The following is a 15,976-nucleotide window of genomic DNA, read 5'->3' as shown; positions in this document are numbered from 1 at the left end:
CGGAGCAAAGGAGGAGAGGCGGAAGAATGAGAGCTGGGTGTATCTCACACAATTCCCTTTTTAGGGCTGTCTTCCCCTGCTCTGCCCCTCCCTAGCCACGGCTCCACACGTCCAGATCGCAGCAGGTGATACTCAGAATCCCAATGCAGCGGAGTGGTGATGGCTTGGGCAGGTTCCGTCAGTCATTCTAGGCCTGCCTAGCCTCTACCCGGGAAGACCTGGTATGAAAAAGAAAACCATGGGGACACTCACTGGTGGCTCCCGCCTGTAATCCTAGCTTCTCAGGAGGTAGAGATCTGAGGAAGGTGGTACAAAGCCGGAGACTCTTATCTCCAATTCACCACAAAAAGCTGGAAGTAGAGCTGTGGCTCTCAAGTGGTAGAGTAAACAAACAGCCTTGAATGGAAAAGCTAAGCAAGAGCTCATTTCAAGCCTCAGGAACACACACGCGCGCGCACGCGCACACACACACACACAGAGGAAGGGGAAGAAACAGTGCTTGTGAGGTTTCAGGACCAAGCTAGAGGGTAATGAAGTATTCCGTACTAGGTCTTTTTCGTGAAGCATCACTCTAGGGTCCCATCTTGGCTTTGCCACTTACAGCCATCCCGGCTTGAGCCTCAAACCTACTCTGAGGTCAGAGACATTCACGTGAAGAGACGTAGAGTGATGAGTGCCCTGACCAGGCTGAGGGGCAAGACCTGCCTTCTCTGCTTCCCTGCTGGGGGAGGTGGGGGCAGTGCCCTGACCTGCTGGGGAGGGAGGCCGCCAGATGGGAGGGGAGGCTTTGTGAACTTGGGCATTCTTTTCCGGAAGCTGCTGTTAATCCGTTTTGTTATTCCAAGAGGCTGCTGGGGTGGAGGCAAATGGTTTGGGTGGGGGAAGGAGGAAGGGTGGGGGCAGCCTCTTTTGTGATTGTCACTAGACTAATAAGAGATAGTCGTGTGTGCGTTCCAGCCCCAGGACCACACACACACACACACACACACACACACACACACACACTCGCGCGCACGCGCGCTCGGGACTAGAAAGACCCTGAGAATCTCAATACCTCATCCCTGGGCTTGAACTCTGGACCCAGGCACTGACCCTTAGCTAGGCTAGGGCTCTAGCGCTTGGAGCCACAGCCCTGCTTCCAGCTTTCTACAGTAATTCATTGGACTTTCCTACCTAGGCTGGCTTTGAACAGTGATCCTCAGAACTCAGCCTTCTTAGTAACTAGGATCACAGGCATGAACCAGAAGAGCCAGTCTTAAGGATTTGCCTTGTGAGTGACCCATAGGGTCCTTCTTGGCTCTATGGTTGCTGTTAACCCCATCTTATTAATGGTGAAAGCAGAGCTCAGAAATCTTAGTCTTCCAGGCAACAGTGAGGAAATGACAAAGCCAGTATTTAAAGTGACTGCAAAAGCCAGGCACTTGTGGCTCATGCCTGTGATCCTAGCTACTCAAGAGGCTGAGATATGAGGATCACAGCATGAAGTCAGGCTGGTCAGAAAAGTCCTGGAGTCTCCCTTTCTTTCTTTTGTTCTGTCAGTCATGTGACTTGAACTCTGGGCCTGGGTGTTGTCCCTGAGCTCAGCTCTTCAGCTCAAGGTTTTCCGGTGGTTAATTGGAGATAGGAGTTTCATGGACTTTACTGCCTGGGCTGGCTTTGAACCGCCGTCCTCAGATCCCAGCCTCCAGAGTAGCTAGGATTACAGTCATGAGCCACAGTGCCCTGCTTTCACAAGAGACTCCAGTGAACTGCCAAAAGGCCAGAAATGGTGGTGTGGCTCAAGTGGTAGAGTGCTTTGAGCATAAAAGCTCAGGGGCAGCACCTAGGCCCTGAGTTCAAGTACCAGGACCAGCACACGTGAAAAAAAAGGTTCTTTTTTTTTTGGCCAGTCCTGGGGCTTGGACTCAGGGCCTGAGCACTGTCCCTGGCTTCCTTTTGCTCAAGGCTAGCACTCTGCCACTTGAGCCACAGCGCCACTTCTGGCCATTTTCTGTATGTGTGGTGCTGGGGAATTGAACCCAAGGCCTCATGTATACGAGGCAAGCTCTCTTGCCACTAGGCCATATCCCCAACCCCCGCTTCTCGGTCTTATTGGGGAAAACAAGCCAGAGGACTAATGAACTGGAACTCAGGTGTGCTGTGTCCCATTCCGACTGGAGAATCCATGTCCCCAGGAACGGCTGGGTGACTTTGTGGCGCCACCTGGTGGTCAGTAGCTAAGATTAGAGGTGTGAACCACCACCAATGCCTAAATGCTGCTGATCCTTCTTGAACCATGTTGGCACATTGTCTTTGTCAGTGGCTGCAGAACCTGTGCAGTGGACTGAGTCAGCCATATGCCTGCTCTTAGGTTGAGGCTGAGTAAGGGTAGGTGGCAGAGAGTACAACTACCACTCCTGGGCTGTTTCTCAGTGTCCAGTGGTAGCCACAGAGGTCCTTCTGCCCTGGCCACTCCCAGCTCTACTCCTGCCAGGGGTACTAGCCTCTTTGGTTCCTATTTGTTTCCTACCTACTTAGGAGGCGGAGATCCGAGGATTGTGGTTCAAAGCTAGCCCTGACAGCAAAGTCCATGAGACTCTTATCTCCAGTTAACCAGCAAAGCACCGGAAGTGGAGTTTTGGCTCAAATGGTAGAACTCCAGCCTTGAGTGCAAATGCTCAGGGACAGTGCCCAGGCCCTAAGTATAAGCCCTAGGACTGGCACCAAAACAGTCTCCTTAAGCTGCTGTCATTTCGGCCCTTGTAGTATAAACAAGTATCTCATAGTTCTTACACAATTCACAAATTTTATGTCTTAAATAAATACAACATGAAACATACATTTCATTGCCCTCAACTATACTTTCTTCCCCATCAAACAGCTTAAAATATGGGCATACATTTGGCAGCCTATATCCTCAGGTCTAGACTGTGCTAGGCCCAGACTTACTGTGAGGATGACTCCAGTTCTGTCCTCTTTGGGCCCGTACCTGGCCTGAATCCCCTGCATTTCTCTGCTATGGTTTGCCCCCCACCGCCCTTGGGTGGATTTGTCTACCAGGAGCCTAGTTTCCTGCATGGTGGTGTGGAGGCAATGTAACTTTTCACAGGTGGGGCCTAAGGAAGGTATTTAAGTCATGGGAACTGCCTCATTATCAGTTTAGTGATGCCTCATGAGACTAATCAGGTCTGTGAAGAGTGGATTACTAGGGGCTGGGAATGTGGCTTCATGGCTGAAGGTTTGCCTAGCATGCAGGAAGCCTTGGTTCTCCCTCATGTACCACATAAGCAAAAAATAAATAAAATAAAATTTTTTTTTTTAAGAGTGGATTACTATCCAGGCGTTGGTAGCTCCTGCCTGTAATCCTAACCACTCAGGAGGCTGAAAGCTGAAGATCAAAGTTCGAAGTTAGCCTGGACAGGAAAGGCTATGAGACTCTTGTCTCTAGTTAACCATCACAAACTGGAAGTGGAGCTGTGGCTCAAAGTGATAGAGCAGTAGCCTAGAGTGAAAAGAGCTCAGGGACAGTGACCAGGCCCTGAGTTCAAGCCCCATAATGGATAAAAAAAGAAAAAGGCCTAGGAAGTGGGAATATGGCCTAGTGGCAAGAGTGCTTGCCTCCTATACATGAAGCCCTGGGTTCGATTCCTCAGCACCACATATATAGAAAAAGCCAGAAGTGGCGCTGTGGCTCAAGTGGCAGAGTGCTAGCCCTGAGCAAAAAGAAGCCAGGGACAGTGCTCAGGCCCTGAGTCCAAGCCCCAAAACTGGCAAAAAATAAAAAAATAAATAAAAAAAAGAAAAAGCCTAGATTATTTCTTTCCAAATCAGTTATAAAAAGTGAGGCTTGCTCTTCATCCTTGCATGCATCTCCACCGTGTGGTCTGCCACGAAGCCCCACAGGAGCTGAGCAGAGGCCAATGCCATACTCTTGAACCTATATAACAGTGAGTTAATAAGTCTCTTTTCTGGGGCTGGGAATATGGCCTAGTGGCAAGAGTGCTTGCCTCATACACATGAAGCCCTGAGTTCAATTCCCCAGCACCACATATATAAAAATGGCCAGAGGTGGCGCTGTGGTTCAAGTGGCAGAGTGCTAGCCTTGAGCAAAAAGAAGGCAGGGACAGTGCTCAGGCCCTGAGTCCAAGGCCCAGGAATGGCAAAAAATAAAAATAAAAAAATAAAAATCTCTTTATAAAGTTCCCAGCCCTTGGATATTTTGTCACAGTCACCAGTAAACCAGGCTAAACACAGTCTGTGGTTAGGACAGGACCAACACTTCTGGGGTGCCTGTCTTCCTTGCCTTTTCCTGCAACCCAGAGCGAAGGGTGTTCAGGACTCTTGATTGTATCTGTCCCCACAGACAGCTCTGCCCTCTGGCACCATTTCTAATTGGCACAGAGAAAGTTACATGTCACTCTGGAAACAGCTCCCCCAAGATACAGGGGAGAAACTGAGGCAACAAGTGGGTCAGACGCAATGCCCCCTTAACCCTGTCAGAAGGCAGGGTCTCCCTGAGACCCTTCCAAGGATCAAGAGCTTCTGGAGTCCATCTTTGTCTTCTCTTTCTATGTGAGGCTCACAGGTTTGGGTCCAGGTTCTCTTGGTCTGAGGCTGCTTCATCCTCTAGGGACTCCTGCATCCGAGGAAGAAAGCCAGTCAGGACTATGCTGTCCAAAGGCCACAGCCTGGAGCCAGCTTCTCTCCCCTTCTGCCTCTATACCACTATTCACAATTTTGTTTGTGTGTGTGTTCCCAGTATAGGGGCTTGAACTCAGGGCCTGGGGGCTGTCCCTGAGAGCCACGGCTTCACTTCTGACTAGGGAATAAGAGTTTCATGGGGAACCGGGCACTGGTGGCTCACGCCTATGATCCTAGCTACTCAGGAGGCTGAGATCTGAGGACTGCAATTCAAAGCCATCCCAGGCAGAACAGTCCCTGAGATTCTTATTTCTAGTAAACTACTCAGAAAAAGCCAGAAGTGGCCCTGTGGCCCAAGTAATAATTCTAGCCCTATAGAATTCTAGCCCTGAGCAAAAAGAGTCTCAGGGACAGCATCCAGGTGCTTAGTACCAGCCCAAGGACTGGCAAGAAAAAAAAAAAAAAGCTTCCTGGGCTTTTCTACCTAGGCTGGCTTTGAATCATGATCCTTAGATCTCAGCCTCCTGAGTAGCGAGGATTACAAAGGAGAGGCGTGGAGGAGGCCTGGCTTTGCTACTCAGTATTTGACTGGGCTTTCCTTGTGTCCTCACCTAGCTCCTAGCCTCTCCTATTCACAGGGCCCACCACAGGGTAAGGACCTCTTACCAGATCGAGGCCCCTGCGCTGTCGTAGTGTCGCATAGAAATGCAGCACGCGGGGGTCACAGCGAACCACTGTGGGGTCAAAGTCCAGCACACGCAACCCCTGTAAGCTTCGTGCCCTGGAAAGGGCCACATAGGCTTGACCACTGGCAAACACACGGCCCAGGGAGATCTCCACACAATCCAGAGACATGCCCTGAGGAATGGAGGGACAGAGATAAACCCAGACTAGCCTGAAGTCCCTTGTGCCCACCACCACCACCTGGCCCTTCACCCGCCAGCTACTGCTCCTGGGGGCTTTCCCCTAGTCTAGAAAGTCTCCAGGAGGGCTGGGAATGTAGCTTAGTGGTAGAATGCTTGCCTAGCATGCATGAAGCCCCGGGTTCCATTCCCCAGTACTACATACACAGAAAAGGCTGGAAGTGGCGCTGTGGCTCAAGTGGTAGAGTGCTAGCCCAGGCCCTGAGTTCAAGCCCCAGGACTGGCCAAAAAAAAAAGTCTCCAGGAGAGCAGGAGCCTAAGAACAGCTCAACGGTATCATATGAGGGGACCTGGAGATACAGGTCTAGGATAAAAAGTGAAGGAATGGAGCAGGAAGCAAAGAGTTCAAGCTCTGGGCCTGACAGAGGTGCAGCTGCATCCTGGCTTTGCCACTCACTAGCCGGAATCCCCTTGGATAAATTCCTTTGCTCTTTCTGGAAAAAGGGAGTGAAGTGGTTTAATTAATACAGTTGTAAAGGCTTCAGAAAGCGAGAGAAGCAGGCAGGCTGGTTTTGGCTGGAGGGGGCAGTTATTCTGCTCTGTATCTGGAACTTTATTTTTAGTTAGCTAGTTATTTTTATTTTTTGTCAGTCTTGGGCTTGAACTCAGGGCCTGGGCACTGTCCCTGAGCTTCTTTTGCTCAAGGCTAGCACTCTACCACATGAGCCACAGCGCCACTTCTGGATTTTTCTGTTTCTGTGGTATGGAGGAATGGAACCCAGGGCTTCATGCATGCTGGGCCAGCACTCTACCACTAAACCACATTCCCAGCCCTTGAGCTTTCTTTAGTAAGGGCTAGCACTCTACCACTTGAGCCACAGCTCTACTTCCGACTTTTAGCTGGTTAATTGGAGATAAATTTCATGGAGTTTCCATCCCAACTGGTTTTGAGCCATGATCCTTAGATCTCAGCCTCCTGGGTAGCTGGGATGACAGACGTGAGCCACCAGCACCCAGCCTGTGTGTGTGTGTGTGTGTGTGTGTGTGTGTGTGTGTACACTAGTATCAAGGCTTGAACTCTGGGCCTTGCACTCAGCTTTCTTTTTTGTTCAAGTCTGTCACTCTATCACTTGAGCCATAGCTATACTTCTGCTGTTTTGCTGGTCAGTTGGAGATAAGAGTCTCTGGGATTTGTCTTCCTAGGCTAGCTTTGAACCTTGATGCTCAGAGCTCAGCCTCCTGAGTAGCTAGAATGATAGGCATGAGCCACTGAGAATGGGCTAATCTAACCTGGAACTTTCTATCCAGGGCAAATTCATTCCCCATAAGGCCTTCAAACCTTTCGCCCACTACCCCAGTGTATTTGTGCGCACTCTGCACTGGGTGGTCACCTGGCTTTTGTGGATGGATATTGCCCAGGCTAGCTGGAGGGGCAGCTGCTGCCGGCTGAGGAAGTGGCCTCCGGTGGTCTGTACTGTCCAGCGCTCTGCGTGGATGACCTCAGTGACTCCACACAGGAACCTTACTTGGGGCAGTCCTGAGGAAGGCATGACAAGTCAGACTGGACCTGAGAGGGGAGGAATAGGGGCCTCCAGTCTTTTCCTCCCCACCTTTACCCTGTAGGTTCACTCTGCTGAAAACCCAAGCAGCTCCCTTTCACTCACCTCTTCCTTCTGCCTCGAACCCCACCACCACCCCTCGGGCGCCATTCACCAGGCCTCGAGACACTGCCAAGTTCTTCACCAACATCACCTGCAGCGGAGGAAGTAGAGAAGGGGCCATCCTGGACCAGGCTCTTCTCCATTAGCTCTGCCACCCACTGGCTGTGACCCATGGGGCAAACCCTTCATGAGACTCTGCTTCCCCTTCTGTCAGAGGTGGACAGCATTTGCTCCATCAGCCTCTCAAGGTGTTAAAGGTGTGTCACAGGGCTTCGAAAAGCGTCAGATCAGCTGGGCACCAGTGGCTCTCGCCTGTAATCCTAGCTACTCAGGAGGCTAAGATCTGAGGATCTCAGTTTGAATCCAGCATGGGCATGAAAGTCCACAAGACACTTTTTTTTTTTTTTTTTTTTGGCCAGTCCTGGGCCTGGGACTCAGGGCCTGAGCACTATCCCTGGCTTCCTTTTGCTCAAGGCTAGCACTCTGCCACTTGAGCCACAGCGCCACTTCTGTATATGCGCCGTTTTCTGTATATGTGGTGCTGGGGAATCGAACCCACGGCCTCATGTATACGAGGCAAGCACTCTTGCCACTAGGCCATATCCCCAGCCCCTCCACAAGACTCTTAACTCTAATTCCAAGAAGAAAACTGGAAGTGGTGCTGTGGCTCAAAGTGGTAGAGCACTAGCCTTGAGCAAAAAAGCTCAGGGACAGCACCCAGGCCCTGAGTCCAAGCCCCAGGACTGAGAAAAGAAAAGGGTCAGATCTATTATAGAGGCTACAAGTCTTAAATGATGGCTCCTAGGTACAGGGCACAGGTGGGTCACACCTGTAATTGTAGCTACTAGGGAGGCTGAGATCTGAGGATTGCAGATCAAAGCCAGGCTAAGCAGGAAAGCCTATGAGAAAAAGCTGTACCCTAGCTTTTTTTTTTTTTAATTAATTTTATTTATTTTCTGTTTATGTGGTACCAAGGAATCAAAGCCAGGGCCTCGTGCATGCTAGGTAAGCACTCTACCTCTAAGCCACATTCCTGGTCCTCCCCTAGCTTTTTTTTTTTTTTTTAACTCAAGGCTAGCACTCTACTAATTGAGCAACAGCTCTACTTCTCTTTTTGCTGGTTAATTAGAGATAAAGAGTCTCATGGACTTTCCAACCCAGGCTGGGATTTGAACTGCAATCTTCAGATCTCAGCCTCCCGAGTAGCTACAATGACAGGTGTGAGCCACTGGGGAGGGAGTTTTTTTTTTTTTTTTTTTTTTTTTTTTTTTTTTTTTTTGACCAGTCCTGGGCCTTGGACTCAGGGCCTGAGCACTGTCCCTGGCTTCCTTTTGCTCAAGGCTAGCACTCTGCCACTTGAGCCACAGCGCCACTTCTGGCCATTTTCTGTATATGTGGTGCTGGGGAATCGAACCCAGGGCCTCATGTATACGAGGCAAGCTCTCTTGCCACTAGGCCATATCCCCAGCCCCGGGGAGGGAGGTTTTGATGTGGTCACAGCTGGCCCCATTAGCCACAGAGCAGCCTGGGCAGAGGGGTAGTACTAGATTCAGGAGGCTCAAGAAGAATTAGCCTAGGCTTCTAGCGTCCAGGCCCTGCTTCTCACTCACCTGGGCCCCCTGTTTGAGCTGAAGGAGCCGGCTAACAGGACACTGGGCATCCAAAGTCCGGGCTAGCTCAGGGTCACTATCCACTGCCTCAAAGCTGTGTACCTCACCTGGAAAAGGGGGATTGGGAAAACATTAATCTAAATCACTGGCTTGTGGCTCTCAGCTGCCAAAAGTACATATTAGGCCAGGGTATGGAGGATGGAGCGGAGGCGGCTTTACAACCAGTTCACCACACCTCTGGGGGGCAGTTTATAGTCCCAAATGTCAGGGTTCTTCTGGCCACAGAGGTTGGGAGGCTGGGCATGCAAATGAGCCCAAGGACTCACCATGGCCTGGGAGGCGGGGCCCACACCTGGCCCCTCCCATCTGGGGCAGCCCAGCCCCCTCCCCCCCCCTTACCTCGCAGCTCCTGCAGCCGCCTCTCATTAGTGAGCGCCACATCGTCTTGGTGGGTACAGAGTCTCGTGGCCACAATTCCGTCTCGCCCCACCTTGTGGGCAGCTGTGGCTCTGAGCTGGCGGGTGACTTCATCGGAGCACCTGTGGAGGCTGGACTGTCAGGGCAGAGCTCAGAGAAGGTGTAGGATGGGGGCAGTACAGCCTGAGCAACAAACAGGCCATGAGACCAGAAAAGGGTACCAGGGAAAGATGGTACCCTTAAGGCCAGCCAACTTGTCCCTTCCTTTGGACCACAGATACGATAAAGAAACATGAGGTAGGGGTGCTGGGCTGTGATCACAGGGGTACGCTCTTTCCTGGGTCTGCCCCTGGGAGAAGCTGGCTACCCTTTCACCACCGCCCTTGAGGATCGCTAGATAGGCCAGAGGTTTGCAAGCCTGGAACAAGGTGCTCATGTTGACACCCTGTAATGCAGGCTACCCTAGCATCAGATCAGCCCCCAGGGTACAATCCAGGCTCCTGCCCGCTGCCTAGAGAAGAAATACCTAGCCTTTCTTCCTCCTCTTCCTCCTTATCCTCCTCCTGATCCTCTTCCTTTTTGTCAGTCATGGAGCTTGAACTCAGGGCCTGAGCCTTGTCTCTGAGCTTTTTTGCTCAAGTCTAGTGCTCTACCACTTGAGCCACAGCTCCACTTCTGGCTTCTTGGTAGTTCATTGGAGATAAGAATCTCCTAGACTTTCCTGCCCAGGCTGGCTTCAAACTGCGATCCTTAGATCTTAGCCTCCTGAGTAGCTAGGATCATAGGTGTGAGCCACTGGTAGCACCATAACACTCTTGACTACAGTAGTGTGTCTTAAGTTGCCCACACTCTACCTAAGTCTCCCTTCCTATACACCTTGCACCTGATAGTAAGCATCTCTCCTGTGCTCCATTCCAACCCATGGTTGGCATCATTATCCCATGGTCTAATCTCTGTCCTCCATGGCCCACCTGCCCAGCCTCACGGCCTGCAGCAAGGATACGAAAGTCTTGTCTGCCTGCCTCCACACCTCAGTCAGCTCCAGGGTCAGCGGCACACATCTCCTCCAGCTCTTGGCCTGGTAAGGGCAGGGGGAGGGGGAGGTCAGGGATCACAGTAGAACACACACACACACACACACACATACAGAAGGGACAGGCCTAGAGGTGAGTGTGTACCTGGAAGCAGAACTGGGGGCGCTGGGAGCCTTTGGTCACTGGTGGCAGCTGCAGGAAGTCACCACAGATAATGAGTTGGATCCCACCAAAGGGCTTATTCTGCTGCCGAACGGCTCTGGAGAGGATGGGAGGTGTGTGTGTGGGGGGGGGGGGAATGCGTTAGAAGTAGGCAGATCTCATCAGAGTCCTCTTACTGCCTTTGCCACAGGTACTGACCTGGCCACGGCCTCCAGCTTGTCAAACAAGTCAGCTTCCACCATGGAGATCTCATCAATGACCAAGCGCTGGCAGGCCAGCCAGCCCTGCCGCACGCCTGGCCGCTGGGCCAGGGCCACACACTGAGCCAGGGGAGCCTGGCCTGAGCCGATACCTGTGAATGACACTAGTGAGCCTGGATTGAACAGCCCCAAGCCCCTGACATCCCTGACCTCTCCCAATCCCCTTTGCCCTTCCGTTCAAGCCCAGGGGCTTCCCCCATTTACCTGCAAAGGCGTGGAGGGTGGTGCCTCCGATGTGGCAGGCTGCCACCCCAGTGCTGGCAGTGGCCACGGTGCCCGTGGGGGGCAGCGAGCCCAGGATACGCTTCAGCAGATAGGACTTCCCTGTCCCTGTGCAGAGGGCAAAGTCAGGGCCACCTGCTTGCTCCTCCAGCCTACCCTACCACTGTTGCATCCCTTCCCCCCCCCCCCCGCCCCGCCCCAGCCCCCCACACAGCCCCACTCCTTCCCTACTACCTGCGCTCCCAGTGAAGAAAACACTCTGGCCTTTCAAAACAGCCCTCAGCACAGCAGCTTGTTCCTCAGACAGCTGTGGCTTGGTGTGGGACAGGCTCAGCCTCTTCGCAGGCAGAGGCCACCTTGGGGCTTCCTGGGAGGAAAAAGAAGGTGTCTTAGAGCCTCCTGTCATCCTTGTGGGCTGTGTGCTATGCACAGCTGGTGGTACTTTTTTGCTCCCCCCCCCTTTTTTTTTTGATGGCTTGAATAGAAGAAACTTATCTTCTCACAGTGGTGGAGGGTAGAAGTCCAAGATCAAGGTGTCAGCAGAGTTAGTGTCTTATGAGAGTTCTGTAGGCTTGTGAATGTCCTTACACTGGCTTCCCCATATGCCTCAGTGGTGTAGTCTGTTATAAGGACACTCATATTATTGGTCTAGGGCACACCTAATCTGTCCCTCTTTAAAGTCTGTATCTTTTTATTTTAATTTTTTATAATTTATTAATTAAACAAAATTTTTTTGACAAGGTGTTGTGCAAAAGGGGTACAGTTACAAAGTAGGGCAGTATGTACATTTCTTGTGCTATCTTACACCCTGTTTTTCTTTCCCTTCCCTAGGTCAGGTAGACATATATACAATACACAATGTACCAAGAACATATACAGTAGCCACGTGGCCTACGCCAAAGAAAATTCGCCTAGGGCTTTAAATGTAATGTCTACAATAGACAATATATCGACAATAATCATACGTACGTACATACATAGCTTGTGAGCTATTGTGCTCCACTGAGAGGTCAATTTTTGACCTTTATATGTTGAGTAGTTGTTTGGTTTTAGTTACATAATGTAGGGTTGCTGACCCAAACCTGTGGGAAATACCATTTGACAAGAGGTTTTTGGTTTCACAGACCTGGTCTCTACTGTCTCCCCCTCCCCCCACCTTAGCAGTCATATATCAGGGAGATCATGCCTCTTTGTTTTCTGTGTTCTAGGCTTGTCTCGCTCAACATTATTTGTTCAAGTTCTGACCATTTCCCTGTGAATACAAATATTTCACCATTTCTAATCGCTATGTAGTATTCCATTGTGTATAGGTACCATATTTTTTTGATCTATTCATCTGTGGAAAGGCATCTGGGTTGTTTCCATATTTTGGCTATTGTGAATTGTGCAGCGTTTTTTGCCCCTTTTAAAAAGTTTGTTTATTATTCAGTGCCAGTACTAGGGCTTGAACTCAGGGACTCACATGCTCACTCAGCTTTTTCTACTCAAGGCTGGGGCTCTACAATGGAGCCTCAGCTTCACTTCTGGCCTTGTGGTAGTGAACTGGCATGGACTTATCTGTCCAAGCTGGCTTCGAATGGTGATCCCCAGATCTCAGCCTCCTGAGTAGTTAGGATTACAAGTGTGAGCCACTAGCACCTGGTCCTTTACCATCTGTTAGCTTCACTCCTTAGAACTCCTAGGCAGTTCTGGTTCACCTGGAGATCTTGCTAGAAATTACTGAGGTCTTAACTTGTGTCCTGAAGACCCCTAGTCTGGATCTTCCCACCGCTTCTTCTCCTGAGTTCCTTATCCATTCTGGTCCAGTCATCCAACTTACCTTCTGGTATTATCTTCCTAGCACAAACTTGTCTCTCACCTTAAAACACCCAAGCAAAACCCTGCCTAGGCTGGGCTTCTGTGGCTCATGCCTGTAATCCTAGCTACTCAGGAGTCTGAGATCTGAAGACTGCAGTTCAAAGGTAGGCTGAATAGGAAAGTCTGTGACATTCTTATCTCCAGTTTGCCAGCAGAAAGCTGGTGTGGCTCAAGTAGTAGAAAGACAGCCTTGACTGAAGATGCCAGGGCCTGACTAGTATCCCTGGCTTCTTTTTGCTCAAGGCTAGTAGTTTACCACTTGAGCCACAGCGCCACTTTCAGCTTTTTCTATATATATGGTACTGAGGAATCAAACCCAGGGCTTCATACAAGGCAAGCACTCTCCCACTAGGCCATATTCACAGCCTCCTCTAAACTCTTTTGCTGACTTCAAACCACAATCATCACATCTCAGCCTCCTGAGTAGTTATGATTGCAGGCATGAGCCACCAGTGTTTAAGGTGTGCGTGTGTGTGTGTGTGTGTGTGTGTGTATGTGTGTGCCAGTACTCTGGCTTGAACTCAGGGCCTGGGCGCTGTCCTTGAGCTTTTGTGCAGTTTCCCAGTTTCAGGTTTTATGTTAGAGACCCACATATGGCTTCTACATGCTCAGATGTCTCCTGAGCATCTGATGATTTAAGAATCATCGGGCTCATTCGTGCCTGTCATCCTAGCAACTCAGGAGGCTGAGATCCCGAGGATCTCTGTTTGCAGCCAGCCCCTGGGGAAAGAAAGTCCCTGAGACTTTCCTTCACCTGTGGCTCAAGTGGTAGGGTAAAAGAGCTAAGGGGCAGCGCCTATGCCCCGTGTTCAAGTCCCAGGACCCGGCACACAAGTGCACACACACACACACATACACACACACTCACCAGCAGTGCCTTCATACTACCAAACCACCTTCCCCAACCTTGGGTCTCTTCCATTCCAGGAAGGCCTACCACCTCAAGGTTTCCTGTCCTCACCGGGCTGGGCTTGTCCGTCGTTCCAGGTTCTGACGGCTGTTTCCGCTTCGCCGACCCGGCGGTGGCGGACTGTGCCCGGGAGGCCGCCGCGCGCCGCAGCTCCTCGGGCTGCACGGGGCTGATGGTGACGAAGTCTCGGGGGCGCGGGCCCAGCAGCTGCGCGCGGGCAGAGGCGGGGCCGGGACCCGGGGCGGCGGCCAATTTGAAGCTCAGGGTGCGCAGGAAGCGGCGCAGGCGATCGGGGGGACAGTCGGAGAGCAGCAGCTGCACGGCGCCCGCCCGCGAGGCGCCCTGCGCGGGGAGCCGGAGCGTGCTGCGCCCGGCGGCGGCGAAGCGCGTGAAGAGGCGCGCGGAGCGCAGCGGGAAGCAGCGCGGCCGGCCCGCGGGGCCCGGCGGCGCCCGCAGCCGCAGCAGCAGCTCCCGGCGCTCGTTCCGACCCAGGCTCAGCTCCGCCGCGCGCAGCGCCTGGCGCTTCCGCGGCTGCCCGCCGGGGCTCAGCTCCTCCACCGCCACGCGGCACTGCAGCTCCGCGTCCTCACCGTCGGCCGAACCGCGGCCGGACGCCATCGCCGCCGCCGCCTCTGCGGAGCAGCTGGCGGGTATCAAGGATGGCATGACGGGCACGACCCAGGCTGTCACTGTTTAACACCCGGAGGACACGGTGACGGTGAAAAATAATAATAATACCCCGGGACCAACAGAAAACTCAGGAGGCTGAGATCGGACCATCGAGTTGGCGGTTCCCGGTCACCGGGGGCAGGAAAGTCGGTGAGACCCATCCCCAGTGAGCCACCAAGAAGCCAGGAGTGGAGCTGTGGTTCACGCGGGTGCCATCCTTGAGAGGAAAGGCGAAGGGACAAAGCGCGTAGGCCACGAGTTCGAGCCCTCCTGCCCGCACTAAAGAAGAAGAAAAAGAGAAAAGAAACAAAAAAAACAGAAGGATCGGACATTCACCACGGCGGGTTTCCCGAGGCGCCAGCGGACCCGAGCCGGCTCACGCCGCAGCTGCCCACCTTGGAACTTTCAAATTCTGGGATAAGCCAATGACCCTATCACCGGCCAGGTCTTTAAATCCCGCAGCCAATCAGAAGGAGCGGGGGGCGTGGCCCGAGGGCGGGCCTAGCGTTTGTTTCCGCCTCCGGAAGCCGGGATTGTCCAGGGTGCACCGCCGCCAGGGGGCGTCTGACCGCGGCGGTCCTGCGTGCGGTTTCCTCCCGTGGACGAGTGAGCGCGATGGAAGGGAACGGGCCGCGGCCGGGCCGCGCCGCGCCGGGTGTAAAGTCACCAAGGCAGCACTGGAGGTTGGAGAACCATTCCCACATGCTCTTTCTCCACCCCGCTGGGTCTATTCTAGGAGAGGAAGATGCATCTCTGGTCTCTCCGGCTGTTTCTCCTCACCGTGTCTTTGTTGACCAATAGGCAGGCCACCCTAAGGACCTGCCCAGTCTGCTACTTGGTCTCCCCGTGTGTGTATACACACACACACACACACACACACACACACACATCATACTGGGCTCTATCTCAGCGCCTGGCACTGCCCCTTAGCTTGTTCCACTCAAGGTTGGTGCCCTAACACTTGAGCCACAGCTCCACTTCTGTTTTCTTGGTGGCTAATAGGAGATGAGAGTCTCATGGACTTTCCTACCCAGGCTGGGTTTGAACCACAGGCTGACTTCAAACCACAGTCATCAGAATTTCGGCCTCCTGAGTAGCTAGGATTGCAAGCATGGGCCACTTGTGTTTAAATTTGTGTGTATATTTGTGTGTGTGCCAGTACTGGGGCTTGAACTCGGGGGCTTGGGTACTCTCCCTGAGATTTTATGATCTACCATTTGAGTAATGGGTCCACTTCTGGCCTTTTTTTTTTTTTTTTTTTTTTTTTTTTTTTTGCCAGTCTTGGGCTTGAACTCAGGGCCTGGGCATTGTCCCGGGGCTTCTTTTTGCTCAATGCTAGTATTCTACCACTTGAGTCACATGTCTATGTATGTAGTGCTGAGGAACCAAACCCAGGGCTTCATGTATACAAAGCAAGTACTCTACCACTAGGCCATATTCTCAGCCCTCCCTTTGCTTTTATGTTCCTGTTGTAATCCCCAGAATTTGTTTGGTTGTTGTTGTTGTTGTTGTTGTTTCTTGCCAGTCCTGGGCTTGGACTCAGGGCCTGAGCACTGTCCCTGGCTTCTTTTTGCTCAAGGCTAGCACTCTGCCACTTGAGCCACACTGCCACTTCTGGCCTTTTCTATATATGTGGTGCTGAGGAATCGAACCTAAGGCTTCATGTATAGGAGGCAAGCATCCTTGCCACT

At 52.1% G+C, this 15,976-nt stretch overlaps 1 protein-coding gene across 1 annotated transcript; it reads right to left on the bottom strand.

Annotated features, from left to right (window-relative positions):
• Positions 1-4,174: 4,174 nt before the first annotated feature.
• Pif1 (PIF1 5'-to-3' DNA helicase) lies at positions 4,175-14,511 on the bottom strand. Its single transcript, XM_048332914.1, has 12 exons — positions 13,668-14,511; positions 11,084-11,216; positions 10,832-10,957; positions 10,566-10,719; positions 10,350-10,464; positions 10,143-10,249; positions 9,154-9,293; positions 8,755-8,861; positions 7,148-7,235; positions 6,875-7,020; positions 5,287-5,478; positions 4,175-4,615 (listed from the first exon to the last, which is right to left on the bottom strand). The coding sequence occupies exons 1-12, from the start codon at positions 14,280-14,282 to the stop codon at positions 4,559-4,561; spliced, it is 1,980 nt and encodes a 659-aa protein (XP_048188871.1). The 5' UTR covers positions 14,283-14,511; the 3' UTR covers positions 4,175-4,558.
• Between the last annotated feature and the right edge of the window lie 1,465 nt (positions 14,512-15,976).

This window comes from Perognathus longimembris, chromosome 23, assembly GCF_023159225.1.
Source record: "Perognathus longimembris pacificus isolate PPM17 chromosome 23, ASM2315922v1, whole genome shotgun sequence".
NCBI classification, from domain to species: Eukaryota; Metazoa; Chordata; class Mammalia; order Rodentia; family Heteromyidae; genus Perognathus; species Perognathus longimembris.
Note: the sequence above shows the minus strand (reverse complement) of the source record. Positions and strands in the feature narration are given on the sequence as shown.

What these genes read in the sequence shown, in the direction of transcription:
- Pif1 (XM_048332914.1), bottom strand. Translation starts at nt 14,282, where the DNA reads ATGCCATCCTTGATACCCGCCAGCTGCTCCGCAGAGGCGGCGGCGGCG. An exon ending in GCGGCTGCAGGAGCTGCGAG is followed by an intron (nt 8,862 to 9,153) that starts GTAAGGGGGGGG and finishes CCCCTTTTCCAG; the next exon opens with GTGAGGTACACAGCTTTGAG. An exon ending in TATCCATCCACAAAAGCCAG is followed by an intron (nt 5,479 to 6,874) that starts GTGACCACCCAG and finishes TCCATTCCTCAG; the next exon opens with GGCATGTCTCTGGATTGTGT.